At 41.0% G+C, this 22,440-nt stretch overlaps 2 protein-coding genes across 4 annotated transcripts; both read right to left on the bottom strand.

Moving 5' to 3' along the window:
* Positions 1 to 9,023, bottom strand: btbd9 (BTB (POZ) domain containing 9). The gene is made up of 11 exons (XM_069655392.1): positions 8,906 to 9,023; positions 8,336 to 8,544; positions 7,501 to 7,864; positions 6,773 to 7,040; positions 6,409 to 6,628; positions 6,138 to 6,257; positions 4,941 to 5,050; positions 4,508 to 4,697; positions 4,017 to 4,124; positions 2,602 to 2,680; positions 1 to 1,904 (listed from the first exon to the last, which is right to left on the bottom strand). Exons 2-11 carry the CDS (start codon positions 8,518 to 8,520, stop codon positions 1,710 to 1,712), a joined length of 1,839 nt encoding a protein of 612 aa, XP_069511493.1. The 5' UTR covers positions 8,521 to 8,544; positions 8,906 to 9,023; the 3' UTR covers positions 1 to 1,709.
* Positions 9,024 to 10,693: 1,670 nt separating this feature from the next.
* Positions 10,694 to 21,511, bottom strand: LOC138584971 (uncharacterized). Of its 3 annotated transcripts, XM_069657176.1 has the most exons (12): positions 20,988 to 21,511; positions 20,573 to 20,740; positions 18,320 to 18,634; positions 17,933 to 18,202; positions 14,280 to 14,612; positions 13,865 to 14,128; positions 13,654 to 13,764; positions 12,849 to 12,941; positions 12,730 to 12,758; positions 12,278 to 12,334; positions 11,403 to 11,471; positions 10,694 to 11,273 (listed from the first exon to the last, which is right to left on the bottom strand). In XM_069657176.1, the coding sequence occupies exons 2-12, from the start codon at positions 20,634 to 20,636 to the stop codon at positions 11,169 to 11,171; spliced, it is 1,710 nt and encodes a 569-aa protein (XP_069513277.1). In that variant the 5' UTR covers positions 20,637 to 20,740; positions 20,988 to 21,511; the 3' UTR covers positions 10,694 to 11,168. The 3 variants fall into 3 exon arrangements, with proteins under 3 accessions (XP_069513277.1, XP_069513276.1, XP_069513278.1); XM_069657175.1 differs by lacking the exon at positions 20,988 to 21,511 and having other exon boundaries at positions 20,573 to 20,876; XM_069657177.1 differs by lacking the exon at positions 20,988 to 21,511 and having other exon boundaries at positions 14,280 to 14,609; positions 20,573 to 20,876.
* Between the last annotated feature and the right edge of the window lie 929 nt (positions 21,512 to 22,440).

The following is a 22,440-nucleotide window of genomic DNA, read 5'->3' as shown; positions in this document are numbered from 1 at the left end:
GAAGATAGACATCACTGTATTGCTTGTATCAAAGACCTCCACTGTGTTTCACAGCAGCGATTCAGGCAAGCAGAACGGGTGTGACCCCTCACAGCAATGAACATTAATAAACAATGTCGGTTGTTTCCATAATCACATTTTTGACAGGCAATGTATTGAACAAGAGGCAGTGAAATGCAATCACACGTCAATGGTCAAAACTATATATATTAAGTAAAACTATACACATTTATAAAGGTGGATGGGGGATGGGGAGTGTCTTCTCTACATTACAATGTAACCCAACTAAAGCCCTATTTCAATTCTCTGGTTAGTTATTAAGGAAGACTTTATCCAACTATCTAACTAATCTAATGTAATCAATGTCGATGGGGATGACAAAAGAAGGCTTATAGCAACATCAGTGGGTCACCTGGGGTAGTTAGGTATTTCAGGATACTTAACATCAAATAAAAGGTTTGAAATAAAGGAGATTTTCAAGACAAACAACGCAAAAGTGCAACATCAGGACACAAAGGAACAAACAGGAACCACAGCACTGATAGCTTAACTTAAAAACAAACCTCCAAAAACACACACAAAAGACAGATCAAACCCAAACCAAGAGCAAGGATGTGTTGCAATTAATTTAACATAAAAAACAGAAATTTTTCCAGCACTTCAGTACTGTACTTCAGTCAGAAGACCCAAGCTGCAACCTTTATTTCAGAGTACTTGAGTAAAATAAAGTGCCAATAGCAGCTGCTCTTGTGTATCTACTATATAAACTTTCTTCCCTGCAGCCCCGAGTGCATACGTAATTTGGTCCGAGCCCCTCAGCCTCAATTTTATTTCACAATCTAATTAATTTCCCAAATCACTTGTGCTAAGCTATTCAAGTGCTTAAAATGCTAAATTAAGACACCTAATTCAATCAAAGTGTAGATTAAAGTAGCTTTCTTGAGGTATGAATTTTAACTATCAAAAAGTCACACCTGATAAGGACCACTGATTTTGGTTTTCGGGTGTGAAAGCCAGTCAACAAATACTCAACAGCTAGTACTTCATATGCAAATGCATAACTGGATTAAGTGCGAGTTGCATACAAACGCCACAGGATGCGTGAGCTCCACAGCTTTGGCAAACATTTGAAGAATTCGATTCCAAACTTTGAAAAATATCTGACCGCTACTCTGTTAGCTCGATGGTATGAAAAGTGAGTAGTCGTTTTTTAAGACAGTTTCTTAAAAAAATAGCTCGTTTAAGGATAAAATCCGTCTCTTTTGGAAATATTAACTCGTAAAATTCGGATAGTAACCCCCCCTCCCCCCACCCATCCTGGTCTTACCGCTCTTTGGTGGTACAGTATTACCACAGTTCAGTGTTTGTGTGCCTCATCTTTGGAGAAGATTCCACTTTGATGTATTCTTTAAGGAAAAACCCGGAGTCTTAGTAGCTAAAAAAGTACCTTCACAAAAATGTATGATTCAGTGGATGTAATACCCAACTTTCTGTTTCAAAACTGGGAAGACTGGAGCCCTAAATGCTGCTGCTACAGATACACCAGTCTCTAATGTTGCACTTATGACAGACGGACCATGAGTTATGACAATGAGACGCCTTTAGCAGCGTTGTAGCAGTGCAGTCTGGATGATGAAGGCTGTGCAAAAATGGCAGAGGTCTCCCTTCCTCTCAACACCTTCCAATAAGAGAGGGAGCGAGGGAGGCTCTTAAAGATGGGACTGAGAGGACGATGAGGAGGAGGAGGAGGGCTGGGAGGGCAGCAGGCTGTGCGTGCGCGAAGGTCGTTGGGGTCGCGGCTGCTGGGTAGTAGACCCAGAGTCGGAGGAGTCCAGGCCCGGGCTGCCTTCGTTGACCTCTGTGTCCAGCTGGGCCGGACACTCGAAGTGAACGCAGTGGAACACCTAAAGAGACCGCAGAGAGAGAGATGAGTCAAACACTAAGGCCTAATCTCAGTGCCCCCCTAGAGCCTAAGTCCTGAACCCTCACAGGCTTAATTGGAATCACCTTTTAAGTGCCTGAGTGCAAGAGGCTGCAAGGGCTCTAAATGGTATAAATAGAAACGGTACAGCACTTTGAGACTTCACATAATCTAATGCAGAACATTTCGTATTGGTTCTAGTTTCCCTTTTTTAACCTTTTTCACCACCAAGGCACCTAAGGGACTGACTGCCTTACAGAGCAGACAAGAGGGAAATATTGAGTGTACTCATTTGTGTCTCAACAGCATCATTAAGCCAAAATTAAAAGGAATAGCTGATGAATAAACTAGGTGGGTAATAAAGCATTGCATACCCTTCATCTTAAATCCTTGTTAATGTACTGTTTCTATTTAATTTCATATCCATATTCCAGTCTTTCCATGTTTGTTTACTGTTTGTTTACGCTTTAGGTCTTTCCCTGGTAACCTCCTGTTTAACGTCACAACACGGTGAACTGTTTGTTATTCCCTCATACAAAGTCTGCAGAAATACAGAGCAAATGTCTGCACTAAAACATCATCAAAAGAACCAACACATTTAACACAGATTTGGCAACAAACTTATCATTTTGTGTTGAAACAGGAACAAGTTCATTGAACATAGTAAAGTGTGATTTCACCTCATTAGCTGTGTTGTGAGTCCCGACAATACGAACAAAGGAAGCAGGCTGCTTATCAAACTTCAAAGTCTGCCACGACCTGTAAGAAAAAGGAGGTAAAAAACATCAGGACAAAACATTCTGTGTGTTTTGAACACAGCACAAAAAGGGATTGTTCCTGTGACCAGTGGTACAGTTTCCATCGCCTATCGTCACATGAGGAAGCCAAAAGAAAGTGGCTGGATAACCTGAACTTCAAGAGACAACCGAAAACTTGGGTGCTCATTTCATTTCAGCGACAAAAAGCAGACGGAGGAAAACCTGCATCCTACATTGTCCATTATAAAATACACTCAGCATTTACATCAAATCATTTTACTGTCATTACAGTAATAAATCAGAAGACAACATTTTTACCATCCACAGTTTAGGGTAGGCTCTATGTCTGCTTTGAGATACATGAGGTCATGTCCCACCTCCTTTAACAAAACGCGACCGACCTTGTTGCTGTGGAAGTACTGCTTGGCAGAGCTTTTCAGATTGTTCATAGCTTCACCGTTCTATGGCATCAATGAATAGGGCTGGGTTTAAAAATATTTTTCCAGTTTGAATCGAATCTCATTTGAATGACCCAATATCGATTCATAAATCCAGAGATCAATCTTAAAAAATATGTAACATGTCTGATCACTCACATTTCTGAGCGCTCCTGAACGCAGCATCCCCTTGAAACACAGCAGTGAGGGAGACATGCCCGGACTTGTTTACTGCAGCTACTACGGAGACATCAGTGATCGCTGATGGACTCTTTTTATCGTGTGTGTGTCCATGAATATGTAAGTTAGTAAGTAAGTTTGCACTGATGTTTATGTTACACTCTGTAAGTGTCAGCTTTCGCCGCGTTTTGTATTTTCGGCATGTTGTTATACAGTATGCCTTTCCCTATAACTCTCATGTGGCTTTGTTCTTCACGCTCTCGTGGCCAAATCTCACGCAAGTTGAAGCCCAGTTCATTTCATCAAAACCACGATCCAGATGTTCAGACTGAAAATCTGAAACTGGACAAAAAGTTCAAGTTCAGACTGCTGTGTGTTGGTCATGTTCAATAAAAAGTACACGATGTGACTTATTTGGGGTCAATTCTTGTTGTAAACATTCAACATTTTGATAATGCACCAGGTTAGAGGTGCACTGATATTGTAATTGAAATACCCCAAACCAAACTGATACCAAATCGGATCGGATCTGAAATCGAAACGAATTGAGAAATCCATATCGATACCCAGCCCTATCAATGGAGTAGATACATATGCTAGTGTACGTTATCTAAGGCTACTTTTTAAGGTCGTCCTCCCATCCTTCGATTGTAGAAGGCAGCGGTATGATAATATTATCCCATGTGTTACAGGAAGTGACGGAAGAGACTGGAGACTCACCGACATGCCACCCTGGTGCGGTCGACCACCTTCGTCCACTGCTGCTGGTTGGTGGAGACTTCAATGTAATAACTGTAGGAGCGTTCGTCACAGTCCCACAGCAGAAGCCTGAACAGGTGGAGGAAGTGAAGGAACAACGAACACCATTTACTAAGTTTGAACTTCACTGTCCTAAAACTGTTTTCATGATCACTTTATGCAAGATATCAATGCCTGAATGTTGTCCTAAGCAGCATTATTGAAAGTAATTTAATGTACACATGATTTTGAAATGTTTTCAACTCCAGCTGGACAAATAAAATGAATTAAAGCTTAATTTTACTCTTATTAAAGGTGGCAGATAATACTGCACATCAGCTGGGTAAAGGAAAGAATTAGTGTTTGGTTCACTAATCCTGACTGGAGAATTACTTCAGCAGATGTTGAGATATCTGGTTTTCACAGATCATTCTTTGTACCATACTCAGAGTCAATGATATGGGCGGATGTACCTCAACGAACTAATGGAGTAGGGCTGAGCCAGCTGGATGACGATGGCCCCGGACCCCAGCTGATGGCAGGTGTAGCCGGAGTCCCAGTCGTAGTTGCGTGTGTCACCGTTGAGCAAGGCATTTCTGCTGCGACTAACACCCTCGATGACACTGGCACATGATGCGATGGTCGCCACATTCTCACTGGGCACTGCGGACAGTGGATGCAGGGTTATAGACGGGTTTTGTTATGATCTTTTGTTAGGAAGCTGAATGCATTTACAAGATAAATTACACACATTTAAAAATCACCCAGAGAAAAGCATAGATTAAACAATAGACGGATGCTGTAACTGGAATGTTTTAAATCTATAACATTAAATGTAAAGTTAACTAATTAGGAACACTTCATACATTATGAAACGGTAAAAAGACTTTTTTTCCTGCAGCTTACCCAGAAGTCCGCTCTCCAGTGTAAATGAGTGGTGGGTGAACATGCATTCAAAGGCCACCAGGTGGAAGACCTTGTTGACGGTGTTGTGTGTTCCCACGATGCGAACGTACCTGAGACACAAACAGCAGCATCAGATCTGAGTGATCAGGAACACCAACGACCACAATCAAAAGTTTAAACCGAAGAAAAAAAACTGACGTCAAGGTCTCATCTTGTTCAAATGCAGAGGTAGAGGCTGTTTGCTAAGCTGAGTTGAGCTCCTTAGGGTTTTTATACTATGTTTTGAATATATATGGTTTGCTTTAATTGTCTGTTATTTTTATTGAAAATGTATCTTACTCACTACTACATACTTTTTTTCTCACCCATGACATTTTCTCTACAGGGAAAAACAATATTTTATATTTTTAAAAATTACTTTTTGAACATCAACAAGGTGTTTTTACCACAAAAAGGCAAACTTTGTCAATAAAATGATACAGGAAGGGTGCTTGTTTACTTTTATTTAGCCTGTCTATATTGATATTAATGGACTGGACAAAATAATAGAATCAGAAGTGGTTTTATTGAGGTGTTAATTCAAATCCTAGAGTTGAATCAACACGTCTATTAAACAAATCCAACAACATCATTGCAACATTTGTCGCAGGGCTGCTGTACGAGCCTGCATTAGTTTAACATATAGACATAGCTAGTAAATTGGTTACTGAGTGTGTATAAGCATATTGTGTAAGGGTCAAATTGCATGAGAATTTTCTTTTCATACAGCTCTTTGGAGTTGGAATATTGTTCTTTGTCCTCTGCCAAGAAAACATCTATGGGGTTTGTAAACACTGAGAATATAAACCAAAACAACTACAAACAGCCACAGATCACCCTGTAAGTGCCATGTACATCATGTTAAGGCAATTTATGGCAAAGAGCAGAAACAACCCCTTCATGCCTGGCAGAAATTAAAGAGTTGGAATCAGATTTTTTTTCGACTCGCTCTGACACCTAACTCTCCAGCCTGGCAAGATTACAAACCACCAACAGATGCTGAACTTCTAGTAGGTACAGGTGTCTCTTATGTACCAGCCCTGGTGTATTTTTGTAAGTAAGCATGGTTAAAATGCAAAGAAATGTAAAGTCATGTTTTCCACATTAGCAAGGTTTTACTGCAAATAAACCAGGAGCAAAAAGTTTAGTTAAGTTTACCTGCAAACTCGTGGTGTGAAGTACAGACTCTGCCAGGAGCGGCACAGGTACTTTGAATGGTCCACAACACGAACCCAATCCAGCTCGTCCATCGATACCTCGATGTAGTAGGAGTAAGACCTTAAATAAACAAGGATATCATTTTAATAACAGGACAAGTAGTAGTAGTTTAACCCCTTTTTTAAATCCCATATTGCTCAGACTCCAGTTGCAACCAGCAAAATTAAAATTCTAAATATGTTTTAGCAGACGGAGACAAGCCTCTTCTTACCGGCTGTCTCTGTCCCACAGCAGCAGGCGGACGTGGTTGATGATGGACGACTGGCCCAGCTTGACCTGGATCCCGGCCCGACCGTCCTCCTCGATTGGGTGTCTGGAGAAGCCGTGGTCCAGGTCGTAGTTCTGGGTGTCTCCGTCCAGCAGCGCTGACTTCAGCTCCCCTTTTACCACCTGAGCTCCGTACTTCATGGTGGCAATGTTCTCCTCTGGGACTGAACCAGGGGGGAAGAAATGTATATAGCATTTATTATATGAAAAACACTATGACTACTAAATGATTATGTTACATTTTTTATTTGATCTGATTCATAACAGTAAAAATAATAGCAATCAGATGGAGGAGTGAGAGCACTTACTGAGCATGCCCCGGTAGTTCAGGTCCATGTTGCGGCTCTCAGACCGGGTCTTGATAGCGTCCAGCAGGTCGTCTGGGCTCAGCAAGCCGGATGGTCTCACCACGTTCAGCATCTCTGTCAGAGTCATGAGCGGCAGCCGCACTGCTGCCATCACTTCCTGAGTGTCGGTCCCCTCTACGTGCTGCCGGCACCAACGACTCAAAGCCTGAAAGATTTCCTTCTCAGTGGCAGCAAACGAGTCCCGTCTGACCACCGTCAGCAGGGCAGTCTGCAAACACAGATATGTTCATCAAACTACGGTTAAAGTCACATTTTAAAGCATTCAGGCTGGGTTGCACCAACAAGGATTATTTCTATAAATGACATTAAGTCATGTTATATTGTAAATTATGTTTAATAAAACTTTAAAAATACCTTAAAATGAAGAAAGTTCAATTCAATCTCTTCAATCCCAGGCTTTGTGTTTACTCTAAACTCTGGATGACATGCACCAAATGCTCGGCAGACCGGGAGTCAAGCCTGTAATCTGTGCGTCGAGGACTGTAGCCTCTATACATGGAGTGCCTGCTCTACCAACTGAGCTAAACCAGCGCCCCAAGATAACACTCTTAAGTTAATGTTAGACAGCAAACATAACACATGGAGAAATTATAGTTCAAGTTAAAGTAAGAATTAACCAGATGTAAGATCTTCAGACACCGTACTGTATTCTGGCTGTAACCTCTTACCTTGGAGAGCATGAGGAAGCCGTCAGAATTCAACACTTCTGGTGCATGTCTGTCCATATAGGCACAGCAGGCTGCACTGAGCGCACTCAGAGAGTACAGACTGGCCACATCAAAAACCAGGCAAACATTGTTGGTGTGCAGGATGGTGCGGAGGAACTCGGATGTGGAGTCTTCCAGTGGTTGGAGGCCATAGCGATGAGCCAAGCCAAGGAAGTCCAGCAGCACCTCTTCCCGGGCTGAGCTGAGGCTGGCTCGGCCCGTGTACAGGTAGTGTAGCAGCATTGAGAAGGCTTCGGCCCGCGTCTCCTCTAAACACACCTCGGCCTGGGGCTGGGATTCTTTCATTCCACCATAAAGCAAGGCCCTGAGGGGGAGAGAAATTCAAGTGTCAATGTTTTTTTCAGTAGACAAAAGTTTTCTCCCTAACTTTCTTCACGGAAATTCTAACCTGCTCTGAAAGATGTTAAGATTTGGACAGTCTCAGTTAGCTGCCAGCATAAATATATTATAACAATATTACTAGCAACAACACCTGGAAATGTGTGTAGATTGTGTAAATCACATTCAGTGCTAAACATATAAATACTTTATTGTCAGACCAAGTCTGCAATTTATTTTGCATCACAGCAGCTCCATGTGCAACATAAAAGTTAAGGACAGGATACAAAAAACACACCTTTGACAAAAAATGTCACTGAAGACGCTTGTGCACAAAAAAAAATTCTGTTTGGAAAAGTTGTCAAATTGTAGTTGGACACAAGACTATACAAAATTATAGCCTGGACTAAGGAAATATCTGGAACTAGTGACAGAAACCATGTGTTTAGACATTTACCTGAAGTAGTGACAGCGAGCTGCCAGGATGACCCGGTGCGCCGGGAAGCGCTTCCCCTCCACGATGAAGGTGACATCGCTGTACTCCTCGCCGAGCACCAGAGCTCCCAGCTGCTCCGACAGCAGGTGGATGTGGTCGATCTCAGACACGGAGGCCAGGGGACGCAGAGGGTGGCTGTTACTCATGGTCGACGGCTTTCCGAGTCACATCTGACACAGAGGTAAACACAGCAGACATTGGCGAATACCAGAGGCAGCTCACAGCACACAACTAGCTTAATGCTACATGCTAGCTAACTAGAATGCCGACTAGAATATAACGGCAAGCGTTAAAATATAAACGTCAAAAATACATTTTATGTCTCCTTTATTCATGTTTCAGTAAACAACGCAAATAGCAGGTTAAAAATACCCTAAAGGAGAATATGATAGCGTGAAGTAGCTAAGATGTTAAGCTTTCTTGTTTACAGCCGCTGGTCTCGCGGACATTTGACACCTGAGCAAACGTTAGCTAACAGCCCGCTAAACGTTACGTTTACTTTCCACCGTTTATTCTACGTTTAAAACTCACCGAGCAGCTCTCATTCACTCCGACAGTTGAATAAAGATCTTTAAAAAAATATAGTCGTAGTAATGGATCCACTGTGAAGGAAATTTTAGCACCAAATCCACAATCCTTCCAACATCACACCAACGGAAACCAATTCTGGGTCAGGAAACAGGCACTTCCGGTTCGAGAAACTGTCTTTCAAATTAAAGGTCCTGTTTCCGCGTGATAAATATATTTATACTTTCTATGGTTATTTGTTAGGCTGTTTTGCAGATAAATATTTCAAAGGCCTGAAATAAGCTTACAAAATACAAGGCACTGATATACAATAAAATAAAACACCATACAGTGTGTAAAATGGGTATATTTAGCATCACCACAAGCACGATAAAAATGCTACTTACATGTTAATTCAGCAAAACATTCCAATAGTGGCATAAGTAAGAACATATTTGCTGCCTAAATAGTTAGTATAAAATAATTTACTTTAATCAAGAGTTTTAAATGTAATGTAACTTATTGTAATGTTTTTTAAAGGCATAATCTCAAATTTGAATGTATTACAGACCGGCTGTCTGTGGCGACATTTGCAGAAAAAGTCACAAGCGGCGCCCAGTTAGTGACGCGTTTTCCATCAGCCAGCAGTGGTTGGTCGGCCAGAGAGGGTAGGCGGAGCTAGGCGGCTGCTTTTCCGGTCTCTGCAAGTGTTGCGAGTAAACAGTAATCTACTATGTCTGAACACACAAGAAAAGGATCGATGACTACAGATACAACTTCAACAAGAAGTGAAAATCCAAAGAAAAAGAAACAGATTTGACGCTCAAATGAAAGCGATCGTAAGCCAGGAAAATCAAGAGTTACAACCATTACAACTGGAGCCCACTGTGGACGTCCTGCTAAATTGGGAAGTGTGCTCCAGTAATTACTGAAACTAAAATCTTCAAAATGTAATCTTTGGCTGTGTTCGAAATGCCGTGCTACATACTACATGCTATATACTGCATACTGTGTACGGCGCTAGTCTGTAGTATGGAGGAGCTTTTCAAATTCATTTTCCAGAATGCTACGCCAGGCAGAAGTAAACAATAACCTCTGCTTCTTTAGCAATAGCGCCCCCTTCTGCTGGAATGCTGCTGCTGTCTGTCATTTCAACTGCTGCTGTGACGTTCCAGCGCTTTGCATTGTGGGATACAGTAGGCGAGGCAGACTGGTCTGATGCATACTGGAGATTTTCTCCAAATCAGTACGTCATCCGGGTATTTTTGGCATACTGCACATTTTGCTTTTGTTTGCATACTACATACTACATATTGGCCAAATGAGTACCTACTGCTGGTATAGTACTACATTTCGAACACAGCATTTAACTTTCTGGTTTTGCAATTTTAGGTTGTGAATACTTTTTCCTCTATTGCCAAATTTATCGAAATTGACATGACTGGCACTCACACATCTCTGAGGAAAATTACTCTGTAGCACTTTCCTAATAGGTGGCACTAGAGTGACATAATTAATTTAAATGACCATAACTAAGTTTTGCACGTTTGATCCTTCTTGTGCCAAAGCCCAAAAATTCCCAGAGGACATTCAGGAAGTGGTCAAAACCATGATCACCATCAATTTAAAAGCATAATTCTACTCCGCCTGAATTACACCATATTGTATCTCTGTTGCTCTTCCTCTTTTTTTTTTTGCAAACTTTTAAATATCTACACAAGCTGCTCCTTAGACGGAATTGATGACGTCTATCCTGTGATCAGTAAGGTGTCACCTTTTCATAGAAATTAATTCTTTTGTTGCAAAAGTTCCTTCTTTTAACTTCTTTATAATGATATCATTCAAAGTTACTTTTGGATTGTCACAGTTTGCAGTCATTGAGTTGTTTTATTAAACTGTGTCACATCAGCGCTCCTATCAGTTTTCTTTGCATAGTTTACAACCAGGTACAACTGAGAAAAAAATGCATGATAACATTGTTGTATATAAAAAAGACAGGTAAAAGTAAACACAAAAAATATAATTAAAAAACATAACATTTTAAGAAATCTGTAACATATTAGTATGACAATCCCTGAGCACAATAACGTGCATAACAGGAAGTTAAGCAATTATGTGCCATATTACAGTCAACTCATTGGCGCTTTAAGCAACTACTTCTATAAATGAGTTTTACTTCCTATTTATACAGTGTGCCACCAGCTAACCTGCTACCTTCTGAATAAGAGGCTATTTACATTAATCCATCGAGCAAATGCTCATAATAAACAACAGATTAGCGAAGTGTTCAGCTTGATGGATGGTTGATGGTAGCGTAGAGGCTGTGGGGATCAACAGAGGGAGCTTTCACAGTCGTGTAGGTCACTTCCTCATCTTCGTTTTTACTCTGAACCTGGCAGGAAAGAGCCGAATATAAATTACAAAGCACACACTGAAAGCATGAAAGACATAAAATAACCCAAAGCAACATTACCATACAGTTGCTATCATCACAGGTATAACCAAGCTATAGACAGCTTACCTGAGCTTTACCATTGCCCTTCCGGGAGTAGCTGATGGAGGCGTAGGAAACACCATCTTCAGGATCAGCCTGCACAGAGAAGACAAAAAAAATGGCTGCTCACTATGATGTAGATTTATACCTTCTGGTGCTTGATATCACAGTAGGAGTTGTATTTCTAGTACTTGTACAAAGTGTGTTATGTGCCTCTCGATTTGAATGATGTGTAGTAGTTTTTTAGTCAGGGTTTGAACTCACACCTCTCTGTCTTTTTTTAACCCACTGTGTGACAATTACCTGCTGTGGTTGCATCAACCAACTTCCCTTTTAATCTTTCTCACACTCTGAAGACTGAACACGCTCCGCTATTCACCACTTTATTCTTAGAATATTCAGACTTTGTTATTAGCCTGTAAAAAACACCCAAAATGTGCCGGTTACTTCCGGAACCTCCCACAACACAGTAAGTACAGTTATTTAGTGATACCAACAAAGTAAATCACATTTAAGTGATGCAAAGGATGACTTTTTTCTGCTTCTTCAAATATATGTATTCACTAAACTGAGGATCATGTAGGCCAAGCATGTAAGGCCCTTACAGACCAAAGAATGACCTTGTAATGTTGACTTATGTGACCAAACCTCATTGATTTTTGTTTTAATTTCTCTCTACTCTGTCTCTGATATTCTTCTCATCACTCTGGTGGATACACTGTACGTCTCCTAAGATGTAGTTAGGTCTTAAATAAAATCTGAATAAGGCAGAGGAAATGAAGCTGTTTATGTCCTGGTGTATGTTTTGTAAAATAAACTGCTCCCATAAATAAGACTGTAGAAAATACCTGTATTTCAAATCACAAATAAAAGGAGTGGTAGGTGTAGCTTCGTTATCTCACCGTGTCCTGACTGGTTCCTGCAGCATATTGAGTCCCTGCAGGGTCAGAGGTCAGCCCCTGCAGATACATACAGTCTGGTTACATTTCAATGAATGCACAGACTGTCGTTTGGTCCAATACAACAAAATCCTGTGCACTTTATGTGTAAACATACTATAGTTTTGGGAAAATGTAGTTTTATTGAGATCAACATCTTAAAACCTACACCTTCATTCCTGTTCATAAATTCAATTTACGAGCACACATTCTGTCTCTGTGAAGCCTGGTATGTTCATTTTGTTGACATTTCATCAGAGAGGAGTTCACTAAAATTCATTTATTAACCATGTTTGAATAAGCAGAGCAAAAATGAGCTTTGTGCGTCTGCAGCAACAACACATTCAAAAAGTGTTTAGCTCCTATTTTCTCATCTTTAAAATCTAAAAGTGAAGTGAAGCAGTTCATGAACTCACAACGTCGTTATTACTCTGCGCTTTGTTTCCTGAAAAGACACAAAAAAGGTCGATTTTAGCTTCCAAAGAAAGGTTTTATCAAAGCTACTTGATGGTAAAAGTTTCACCTGTGCTCTCACCTTTAGGTCTCTTCCTTCTGATGACTTTCACTACGATTATCAAAACAGCGATTAAAACCACCACAGCCACGATGACGAACACCCACCACAAATCTGGAAAGAAAATGAAAATATTTGTTGACTGTTTTGGTTGCAGATTGTTGATCTGTCACAAATCCTGTTGTTTTTACTAAGTTCTTTATGGTTGTGGGTTGACAAAGTTCTGCAGCCTTTTCGTCTCTTTCTAAGAGGTATGTTTGTCTTCCCTGTAATTTTCAAAACATTCAACCTTTTATGAAAGAAGCAACGCAAACTAGGAAGGTTAAACATCATAATGCAGAGACACAGAGTGGGATACGATATACTCATATGTCCCCGTTATTTGTCCGACGTTTGCGTGAAAAAATCCCCTAAAGGCTCGAACAACCCGACACAAACACAGCTGAGAGGTTAAGTTCAGTGACTGAATAGGCTGAGGTGACACCTCAGTCTGCTAGCTGGACCGCTCAACACAACCAGGCCCCTAACTGGGCATAATTTAAACTCCTTAAATAATTTAAACAGGTGATTTATATAAAAAATATATTCAATCATAGACATTTTAACATGGGGTCTAATGGGCATTGATTCGCTTTTAGATCCAGTCTAAAGTGGCCACTCGAGGAACTGCAGTTTTTGGCACCCCTGAGGGTGCCACTCGCTCCAACAAACAGCTTGTGGGGCCCAATTCTATGTTTGCAGTCTTAGTTTTCTAAAAGATCTGTTGACTTCAAGTCTTTTTCGTGGATTTAGCCCCAAAAGATACATAAAAATATTGAGTCTCTACCTTTTAAATTAGAAGAATCATCACTTGTCGTTTTTAGTCCTGTTTCGCTGTTCTTAGTTGTTTTTGTTGAATGAATTGTTGCTCTTGTTGTTGTTTGTTTTTTGTCCTCACCTGAACAGATAAACACAACTCAACAAATATCTGTAGTTGAAATATTGCATTTCAATTCTGTACAAAATAAGGAAATATCTTAAGTCAGTTTAAAGTTTACCTGAGGGGGAAAGTCTGAAGGGAAACAGCTGCACTTTGTTATCGACAGTCACTTCACACTCCAATTTACTTCTGTTTTTGTTAATTAAGAGAAACTTCAGGAAGGTCACAGAGGTGTTGCAGGTAGACTGATAACTCCTCACACCTTGGCCAAAATCTTTCACATCTTCACCGTCATACAGCCACTTCATTTTGTCTCTACATCGATTTTGTGTCTTCACAGAGCAATTTAATGTCACATGATCACCATTCTTCTGTTCAGTCACTGGTGAAGATGGAAATATTGAGAGAGAGACAACAAGAGTAAAAATTACCTCTTCATAATTAATAAATAAATAATCATAATGAATGTAATGATTTAGTTTATGTTTTTAAAAACACAGTTTGAGATGAAACATGATGATATAAATACTCACTGGTAAGAACAGACAGATAAACCAGAGCATTTTGACCTTGTTGTTTTCCAGATGTGAACTGTTGACAGTCATAACGACCAACATCCTCCTCTGTGACCTTCTTTATAACCAGAGAACAGTTCTCTGCAACACTCAGTCTGTCTGATTTAGCTGTGGCATTTTGAATGATCTGCCCAACTCGAACCAGCTCTACTAGTCCTATGTTTCTTTCTTTACTGTACTTCCAGGTTGTACTGTCACAATTCTGCTGATCTTTTATCACATTTTCACAAGACAGAGTGACATCATCTCCCTCTCTGACAGTGGAGTGCAGGACAAGGTCTCCGGTTCCTGCTGGTAAGATGACACAGAAAATTTAAGACACAAAAATATCTGTAGTAGTATTTTAGGATACATTTAGAGTCAGAAAAAGTTTGCAAATATGCCTCATTTTAGTTTCCAAGTGTTCACTAAACTCATCATTTGCCTGGTGAGGAAACAAATAGACTACTGTTATGTCACAAGTAACATTAATGACATCAATAAATGAGCTTTTGTTATTCATATACATGTTATATGAATCCTTACCTCTAAATAGAAGCACCAGTATCATAAATAAAGACATTTTAATCCGTCTGAATTGAACCATCGTGCCTCGCTGTCTCTCCTCTCATAACTCTCTAAACTGGAGCATCTTTGAGAGAAAAGTGTTATCTACTTCCTCTAATGAGTAAAGAGTCACATCCTCATTGTTTCCGTCACACTTCTTTTTTAAAGACATTTCACTTGTTGTTTTTATGCAGGCTGATCACATCTGCTTTTACATTCGTCCTTCTCTTATCTGTTGTTAGCGACCTCGATTATCTGGAACTAACACCAGGGGAAATGTAACCATTTGTGGGTTTCTTCAGTTCCTCACAAGTGACTCAGTCAGGATGAGCGTTGTGTCACTTTCCCTTAGTTTGCTTTTATGACTTTCATACCAGGACATAAAGAATAAATGACTGCAGATTAAAAACTACGTCTTTAACTACACCCCAACACAGGCCCACTAAAGTGTCTGACAGGATATAGTCACATATTGAGCTCATTGCCATTTCATGCAGCTGTGTAATGTTGGGGTATTGTGCTATAAGTTAACCTACTACGCCCTCTTCTGGACAACAAGGCTTTTACAGCAATAAATCCTGAAAATGATCCTTCAAGTGATCGTCTCAAAAATGTTTCATGTAAATAAATGTCTGTTAAGTCTCTATCTATCGCCGAATGAGGTAACACAATGGTGACTGAGCCTATGGCCCACTGATGAAAGCCTTTGTATTTGCAGTATTACAGACTGGGTGTCTGTGGCGACTTGTGCGGAAAAACACAAGTGGCGCCCAGTTAGTGACGCGTTTTCCATCACCCAGCTGCAGAGGTGGGAGTTGTCAGTACCCGATCCGTCCCAGCTGCCCGATCCGTTCTGCCCATGTGCAAAAGTCAGCGCATGCGCAGAATTCAACCTGTTTTGTTCCACACATGCATCGCTTGACTCGAGAGAGTTGTGTTCGTGTGTTGGCGGTCAAATTGGCGTGTAACATTAGATTAGAGAGTTGTGTCATTGGGTTGGCTGTCAAATTAGCTAATTAGTATGTATGACACAGAGTTCTTTTAACAATCTATGTTAATAAAACAAGCAGTTGTGCAACTTTTCTGTGCTTTTATGTTGGCTAATAACGGGCACGTGCTGTTATTTGTATTGCAGTGTAGTGTATTTGTCTAATATTGTGTTGTTAATAAAGTTATAAAAAAAGACTTGCTGCCGTCAAACGTTCACACGTGAGGTACAAATCGGGCAGGAATGAGTATGCGCATGCGCAGAACAGATCGGGCAGCCGGGACGGATCGGGTACTGACAGGAGTAACGCCTGGATCCCCCAGGATCCATGTCCGCGTGTTCAATGTATGCCGCGGTTCTGGTCTGTCAGACGGCGCGAGCCCTCGCCCACAGGAAGCGTGTCTGATCCACAGCGCAGCGGAGCGCTGACCCAGCTGGATTCGCGAGATCACAAGATTGCGGGAAAATTGCGAAATCGCACGATAACATCAACGTTAAACAGGGCAACACAAAAACAACAGTTCAGTTTGCACCTCCGAGGTTGGTTATCTGCTCATTTGGAGATCATTCCGTGATATTTGTGCTTCTACCATGGCTGAGTACACGACTTCATTAAAAGTGTTCTTTTTTCAAGATTTCAGTGTGTTGTTATAAAAACGGAAAAAAACGGGAGTCTGTACCGGTCTGTACTTGGTGTTTTATTTTGAAATGACTGGATGCTGTGTGCCGTTTTCTGTCTGACTTCCTGTTTGGAAAGATCTGCTCTGTTGAGCTTGACGCGTGCTTGAAGCGGCCTCCGTCAAAAATAGACCCAGCGCGTGCTGTGGAATCACGATCATTGACTTGAATGAGCGCGATCAACTCCGGAGGTCGCGGCGCACACGGAACGCGCCGCAGACGGATCCTGTGGAATTTGAGGGTTAAGTCACACATGTGCAAGTCATAAGCAAGTCCTAAGTCACTGTGGTGAGAATCAAGCAAGTCAAGTCGAGTCGTTACTGTGCTTGAGTAGGTCACAAGACAAGTCATATAAAATTCTGATTATCTACCCAAGTTTCCACGTTTAAATCATTTAAAAGACAGCGGCCTCCATGTTTGCTGCCTCCAGCATTGCCTCTGCTGCGTCCTGTAGGTTGCCAGGTTTGCGCGCACTGCACTAATAATCGCCCAGTCATGTTTCAAAACGTAAAAAATGCAAATACTTAATTGAAAAAGGGCATAAAAAGTCCTTAAGAGTTTGTAGTGTACTCCTGCAATAACTGTTTAGCGCCATAACCAGTCTTTCCTTGCTGCTTGTCCCCACGACGACCATTTTCCTCACAAATCACATTCAGGTTGTATGTATTATTGTATTGTATTGTATACTATTGTAGGATTTCCCAACAGATTTGTCAGATTCTTTACATTTATAGGGCTCGCAGCCAGGTACACAGAAGATGGAATTTTTTACAGCTGCCTCCCCTAAGAATGTGGTCAAATAAAAATGGCCACCCAGTGAATACTCGAGCGGCTATCTCTCGGGTTGAAAAACAAACAATTGCATAATTACCAAAAACTGCAGTTCCTCGAGTGACCACTTGAGGCGGGCTCCAAAAGTGAGTCAATCTACATTAGACCCCATGTTAAAATTGGATGGATTTGAGTGACAGGTGGATGCTGCAAACTATTAGCTACATGTCACCTTAGCGAAGAAGGCGGGTCATAGTGATGAGAAAACCTGTTATTTTAAGTTACCTGGTTAGTTCCCCTGGAGACGTGAGCGAGTTTACTACGCTTGTAAGCTCTACTAAGTCTAATAAATACACAACTCCGGTCACTTACCACCACAAGCAGAATCTTATTCAGTGGGAAACACAATGGTTAACTAGCTTATTCACCATCTTAAGAATTAGCCACAGGCACAGCTTTGATAACTAGGCCAACTTCTTGCTCCTCTCTAGCTCCACCCACTTGTCCATATATGGTCACGTCTGGCTCCAGAAAACCAACATGGGGACGGTCAAAATACGGAACTCCAAACCTCAAAATGTCTGAATGTGTTTTCTAAAATTGCATTGTGTTGAGCTCATGTTCTCACCTGTAGATTGAGAGTTGAAGGCAAAATGCTTAACTTCTCCAGTAAAACTGTCCGTCACTTCACACTTCAATACGTTATAACTTGATGCTCGAATATCAGGATTCAGGATGTAGGCGTAGCAGTGAGAGTCAGACTGTGATGTTTGTACATTTTGGTTGTGTTCATCCACCTCTCTACCCTCAAACAGCCACTTCACTGTGTATGTACAGTCTCCAGGTGTCCTCACAGTGCAGTGGAGTTTCACATTATGAGTGTCCTTCTGCTCAGTAACTGGTGAGATAAGCGTATTGTGAGAGAGACAACAAGAGGAAAATGAATGTCATCACTTTTGTTTCAGTATAGTGTTAATACAGTTTGAGCTGAAAAAAGGAGGATGTAAGTACTCACTGGTAACAACAGAGAGATAAATCTGAGTGTCTCTGCCGTGTTGTCTGCAGAAGTAACCACCAACATCCTCCTGTTTGACCTTCTTCATCACCAGAGAACAGTCCGATGTAACACTCAGTCTGTTTGATTTAGCTCCAGCGTTTTCACCAATCTGTCCTTGTTCAACCAGCTCTACTGCTGCTGTGTTTCTCCAGTCACTAAAGAGCCATAAGATACTGTCACAGTTCTGCCGACCGTCGATCACATGTTCACACGGCAAAGTGACTTTATCTCCACCTCTGACAGCGAAGTAGAGAGGTTGTATTTGAGCTGAAGCTGTTGAGAAAATGACGAAAAATTAACCAAAATGAGAAAATGTTTTATGTTTGTAGTTAGTGTGACAATTATTACTTAACTCTCCACAATAAGGGTACAAATTATAAACTTATAATGAATCCTTAATTTTAATGTATCATTATATCGTATTGCTCATAATTCAGAAATGATCAAGTATCTTGTTTTTTATATTTAACTTAGTAACATGAATTCACTACTTCATACATTAATTGATACACAATCAAAGAAGACGGATAAACTTTGATTTCAGATCCACGTTCACTCAGACTCTCTAAAAGAGGAGGTAAGTAACCAGTTAAGTTTTAGCTTTATGATGTTTTTATGTTGCCTTGCCTATGTGGCTTCATTTCCTGTTTTGATAAAAATGCTCTTTTATTGTGAAAGGACACAAACTGCTGACTGGCTGCAGTACAGGTCATAAAGCCCGCCTCCTCCATGTTAACAGATGGAACATGAGTCAAACTATAAAATCAAAATACACGTCAAATACATTTTTCTCAAACATGGTTTCTGTCATTATAGTTAGTTCTTATCATGCTGATTTATGTCCAAGTGTTCATTTTTCGGACAAGTTTATTTTAATTAGTTATTTGATGCTGTTAAAATGATGATTGACGGCTCTGTTGACAAATACGGTTCCTGCTGCAGATCTGTAGAGGACGATCCGCGAGTAGAAACATAACTAAAACAATCACTACAGTCATTGAAGTTTCCATACCTGTGAACATTAACCTCAGACCAACACAGAGAAGCTGTTCTGCTCTTAAACACGTCGATGGCGGGATCCTTGCTGTTTTTTCAGTAAGTTAAGTGTGTGTTTTGGTGAGCGGAAGCGGCTACGGTGGCGCCACCTGCCGATCTCTACTGCGCAGACTCTGGCTCCAAATGACATCACCATCGCAAGATGGCAGCGACTATCACAGGGGCTATTTTGGCATCACTTTCGTACAATGAGAGCAGATGGAGACGTGTCGTCCATCTATATGTACAGTCATCAGATAAAACCTCGTCTCCTCTCTCCTCGTGTCTCTCCATGCATCTCTGGTGGGAAGGACTCAGACGCAAGTGAAGGAAGCAATTTAAGAGACATGAGAAGCAGCCATAGCCTCTGGGGCGAACGTGCCAGGCGAGTGATAATCGACTTCCCGTCAAGATTTCCTTTTCCGCGTGCTGCATTGTTACAGAAAGAGAAACCGTTTTCTTGTGATGTACTTGTTATTAACGGGTCTTACCTTTGACGACATTTCAACATCATGATGCAGATTTGTAAGAAGTAAAAATTCAAGCTTTGTCAGGTCTGTCCTCAAGAGGAGGAGAAAACTTTTAAAATGCTTATCTGTTGAACGGAGGTCGGATCGATCTGATGCATTCGAGGAAGTCAAACATATATATATATATATATATATTTGTTTTCAGCGCTTACAGGCATTTATCATGTTCTGTCCCACTCATTATTACCTAACACCTCCATCGACTTGTCGAGTGTGAGACGTGCGTGACAGTGTGTGCATACAGTTGATCGGATAGCGAGAGTGAGTACAGTTTAGGCTCTTCATTTTGCTCTCAAAGTGCACCAGAGCGATGCATTTAACACAGCAGCCCCTCCCAGAAAATAGTTCCAACGTGACTGCTACAAACTAATCACATAATGTATGTATAATGTATCTTGATAATTTCATCACAGTGAGCAGCAGGAAATCATGATACAACCTGCTTAGCTTAGCATTACTAAATTGTATGATTTGTACCTGTATTGAAAACAGTTATCTCTAAAAGTTGAACTCAAAGTGGTAAAAACAGGACAGTCCTTTAGTTGTCTTAGCTTTATTGTAAATAACAAAGTACCTTCAACAAAATTGATGCAAATGTTTTTTGTAATTAGAAATAAATTTATAAATGTGATAAATCTATTCTTACCTGGAAACTGAAGCAGCGCTATAAGAAATACAGAAGTTTGGATCCATTGGAACTCAGACATCATGAGACTTTCTTCTTCTGTTGTCACGCTCCAACTGTCTGAGTTCTTGCAGTGGTGCTATTTTAGAGAGATGCAGCTTCTACTTCCTGTGGTTAGTATGTCACTTCCTGTAAACAGCAAGAAAAACACTCCTGTTCTGAAGAAAGAAGAAGAGGACTGAGGAAAGTGTCTAAGATGGTATTTTAGTGGTCAGAGGTCTGTTGGTTGTTTCTGAGAACTGAACAGGAAGTGTTTCTGCTGATGTTGTACCCACATTCTCACAGAGCTCTGATGAAACCACTTTAACCCTTTGAAGGTTTTAGGTCACTTTAGAAAACATTCAAAACATTGATGTTTTGACTTCACTGACTTTACCTGCTGCTATTGTTCATCAGTTCTTTGTGACGTATTGTTAGGAGTGATCATTTCCGTCTTTCCTTTTCCTTACTTTGGACTGGTTTTCATTGAGAAACAATGAGGTGGTTGGTAATGCTGTATTGATAGGACGTCATGGTGATGTCCTGAAGTCTCAGGCTCAGATGTAAAAGAGAGTCCACACGTGAGACACCAACTATTGAGTTGAGGCAGTCTACGGGACGACGGCAGCTACTCACCTCCCACTCATAAAGTTGGACATAGACCAGCATTGTTACTTCTTTTTTCTTTTGGGGATGCTGGGGAGGCTTCCGCTAGGAGCTGCTAATAGACTTGGAGGTGAGCTGACCAAGTAGTTGTTTCTCCACTCAGTTGAAACCCACGTCCAGCGTCTCCCCCGTTTCCTCTTCTCCTCTTTGTTGCACGCTCCAGGTTAGGGCAAGGTCACACACTCAACTCTAGACTTGCCTAGTCCGTAACAGTATCTAACCAGCAGAGGGAGGATGTACTACTAGAGGAGGGAGGTGATAACACCAACAGTAAAGGCAGGATGTTCAAACTTAAGAATATTAACACTGTTAGTACATGAATGATTCATAAAACACACTTTAGAGTGAAGTGGTAGATAACACTGTGATCAGATATAATGAAGAGAAGACTGAAAAGCATTTAAGCAAAACACAATAATCTAATGCGGCAACCGATTTGTGCGTGCTGCCATCTTGTGGAGCCGCCATCACCGCGGTGGCCACTCCGTGTCCGCTGCTGCCTGCCCACTGTGACGGTAGCATAGTTAGTCGGATTAAAGACACACTCTCATTACTAATGAAGGTACCTTAATCAGGTGATCTTTACATTATTTAGATTTTACATATTAGACATCAGTTACAACAACAGCCTGATAACATGATGAAGAAACCATCCACCGGGGCGCCGGTTTAGCTCAGTGGTTAAATCTACAGAGGATATTGTCTTCTATGCAGCGGCCCCAGGTTCAACTCCCGCCCTCTGCCCCCTGCCGCGTGTCATCCCCACTCTCTCCTCCCCCATCTCTGCCACCATCCACTGTCCTCTCTCTAAATTAAAAGGTATAAAAATGCCCAAAAAAGAAAAAGAAACCATCCGCCAAAGTAGCTAGGACTAGCTCCAGAAGTCTCTAGAAGTCGCCAGACGTCATATGCCTATTTGCATATTGGTGACGTCATCACATATTAATTTGCATAAAGTTTAGTAGCTAGTAGAGGAACGTTATACACGCGATCATTTCATTAATCACCTGACGAACAACAAAATGCACCTACAGGTCATTCTGAGGGGGCCAAAATTACTGTAGTAATAATAGAATAATTATAATATTCTCAATTAACTTCTGAAGAATATCTTGGTCCTTTTCAGGAGGGGCGCTGTCGTGGTTCCCTGAGCCAATCACAGCGTATAGGTGAGCGTGGGAGTG

Source organism: Semicossyphus pulcher, unplaced genomic scaffold, assembly GCF_022749685.1.
Source record: "Semicossyphus pulcher isolate SPU_LCO1_2020_fin unplaced genomic scaffold, fSemPul1.0.p SCAF_11, whole genome shotgun sequence".
NCBI classification, from domain to species: Eukaryota; Metazoa; Chordata; class Actinopteri; order Labriformes; family Labridae; genus Semicossyphus; species Semicossyphus pulcher.
The sequence above is the reverse complement of the archived record's forward strand: the minus strand, read 5'-3'. Positions and strand labels throughout refer to the sequence as shown.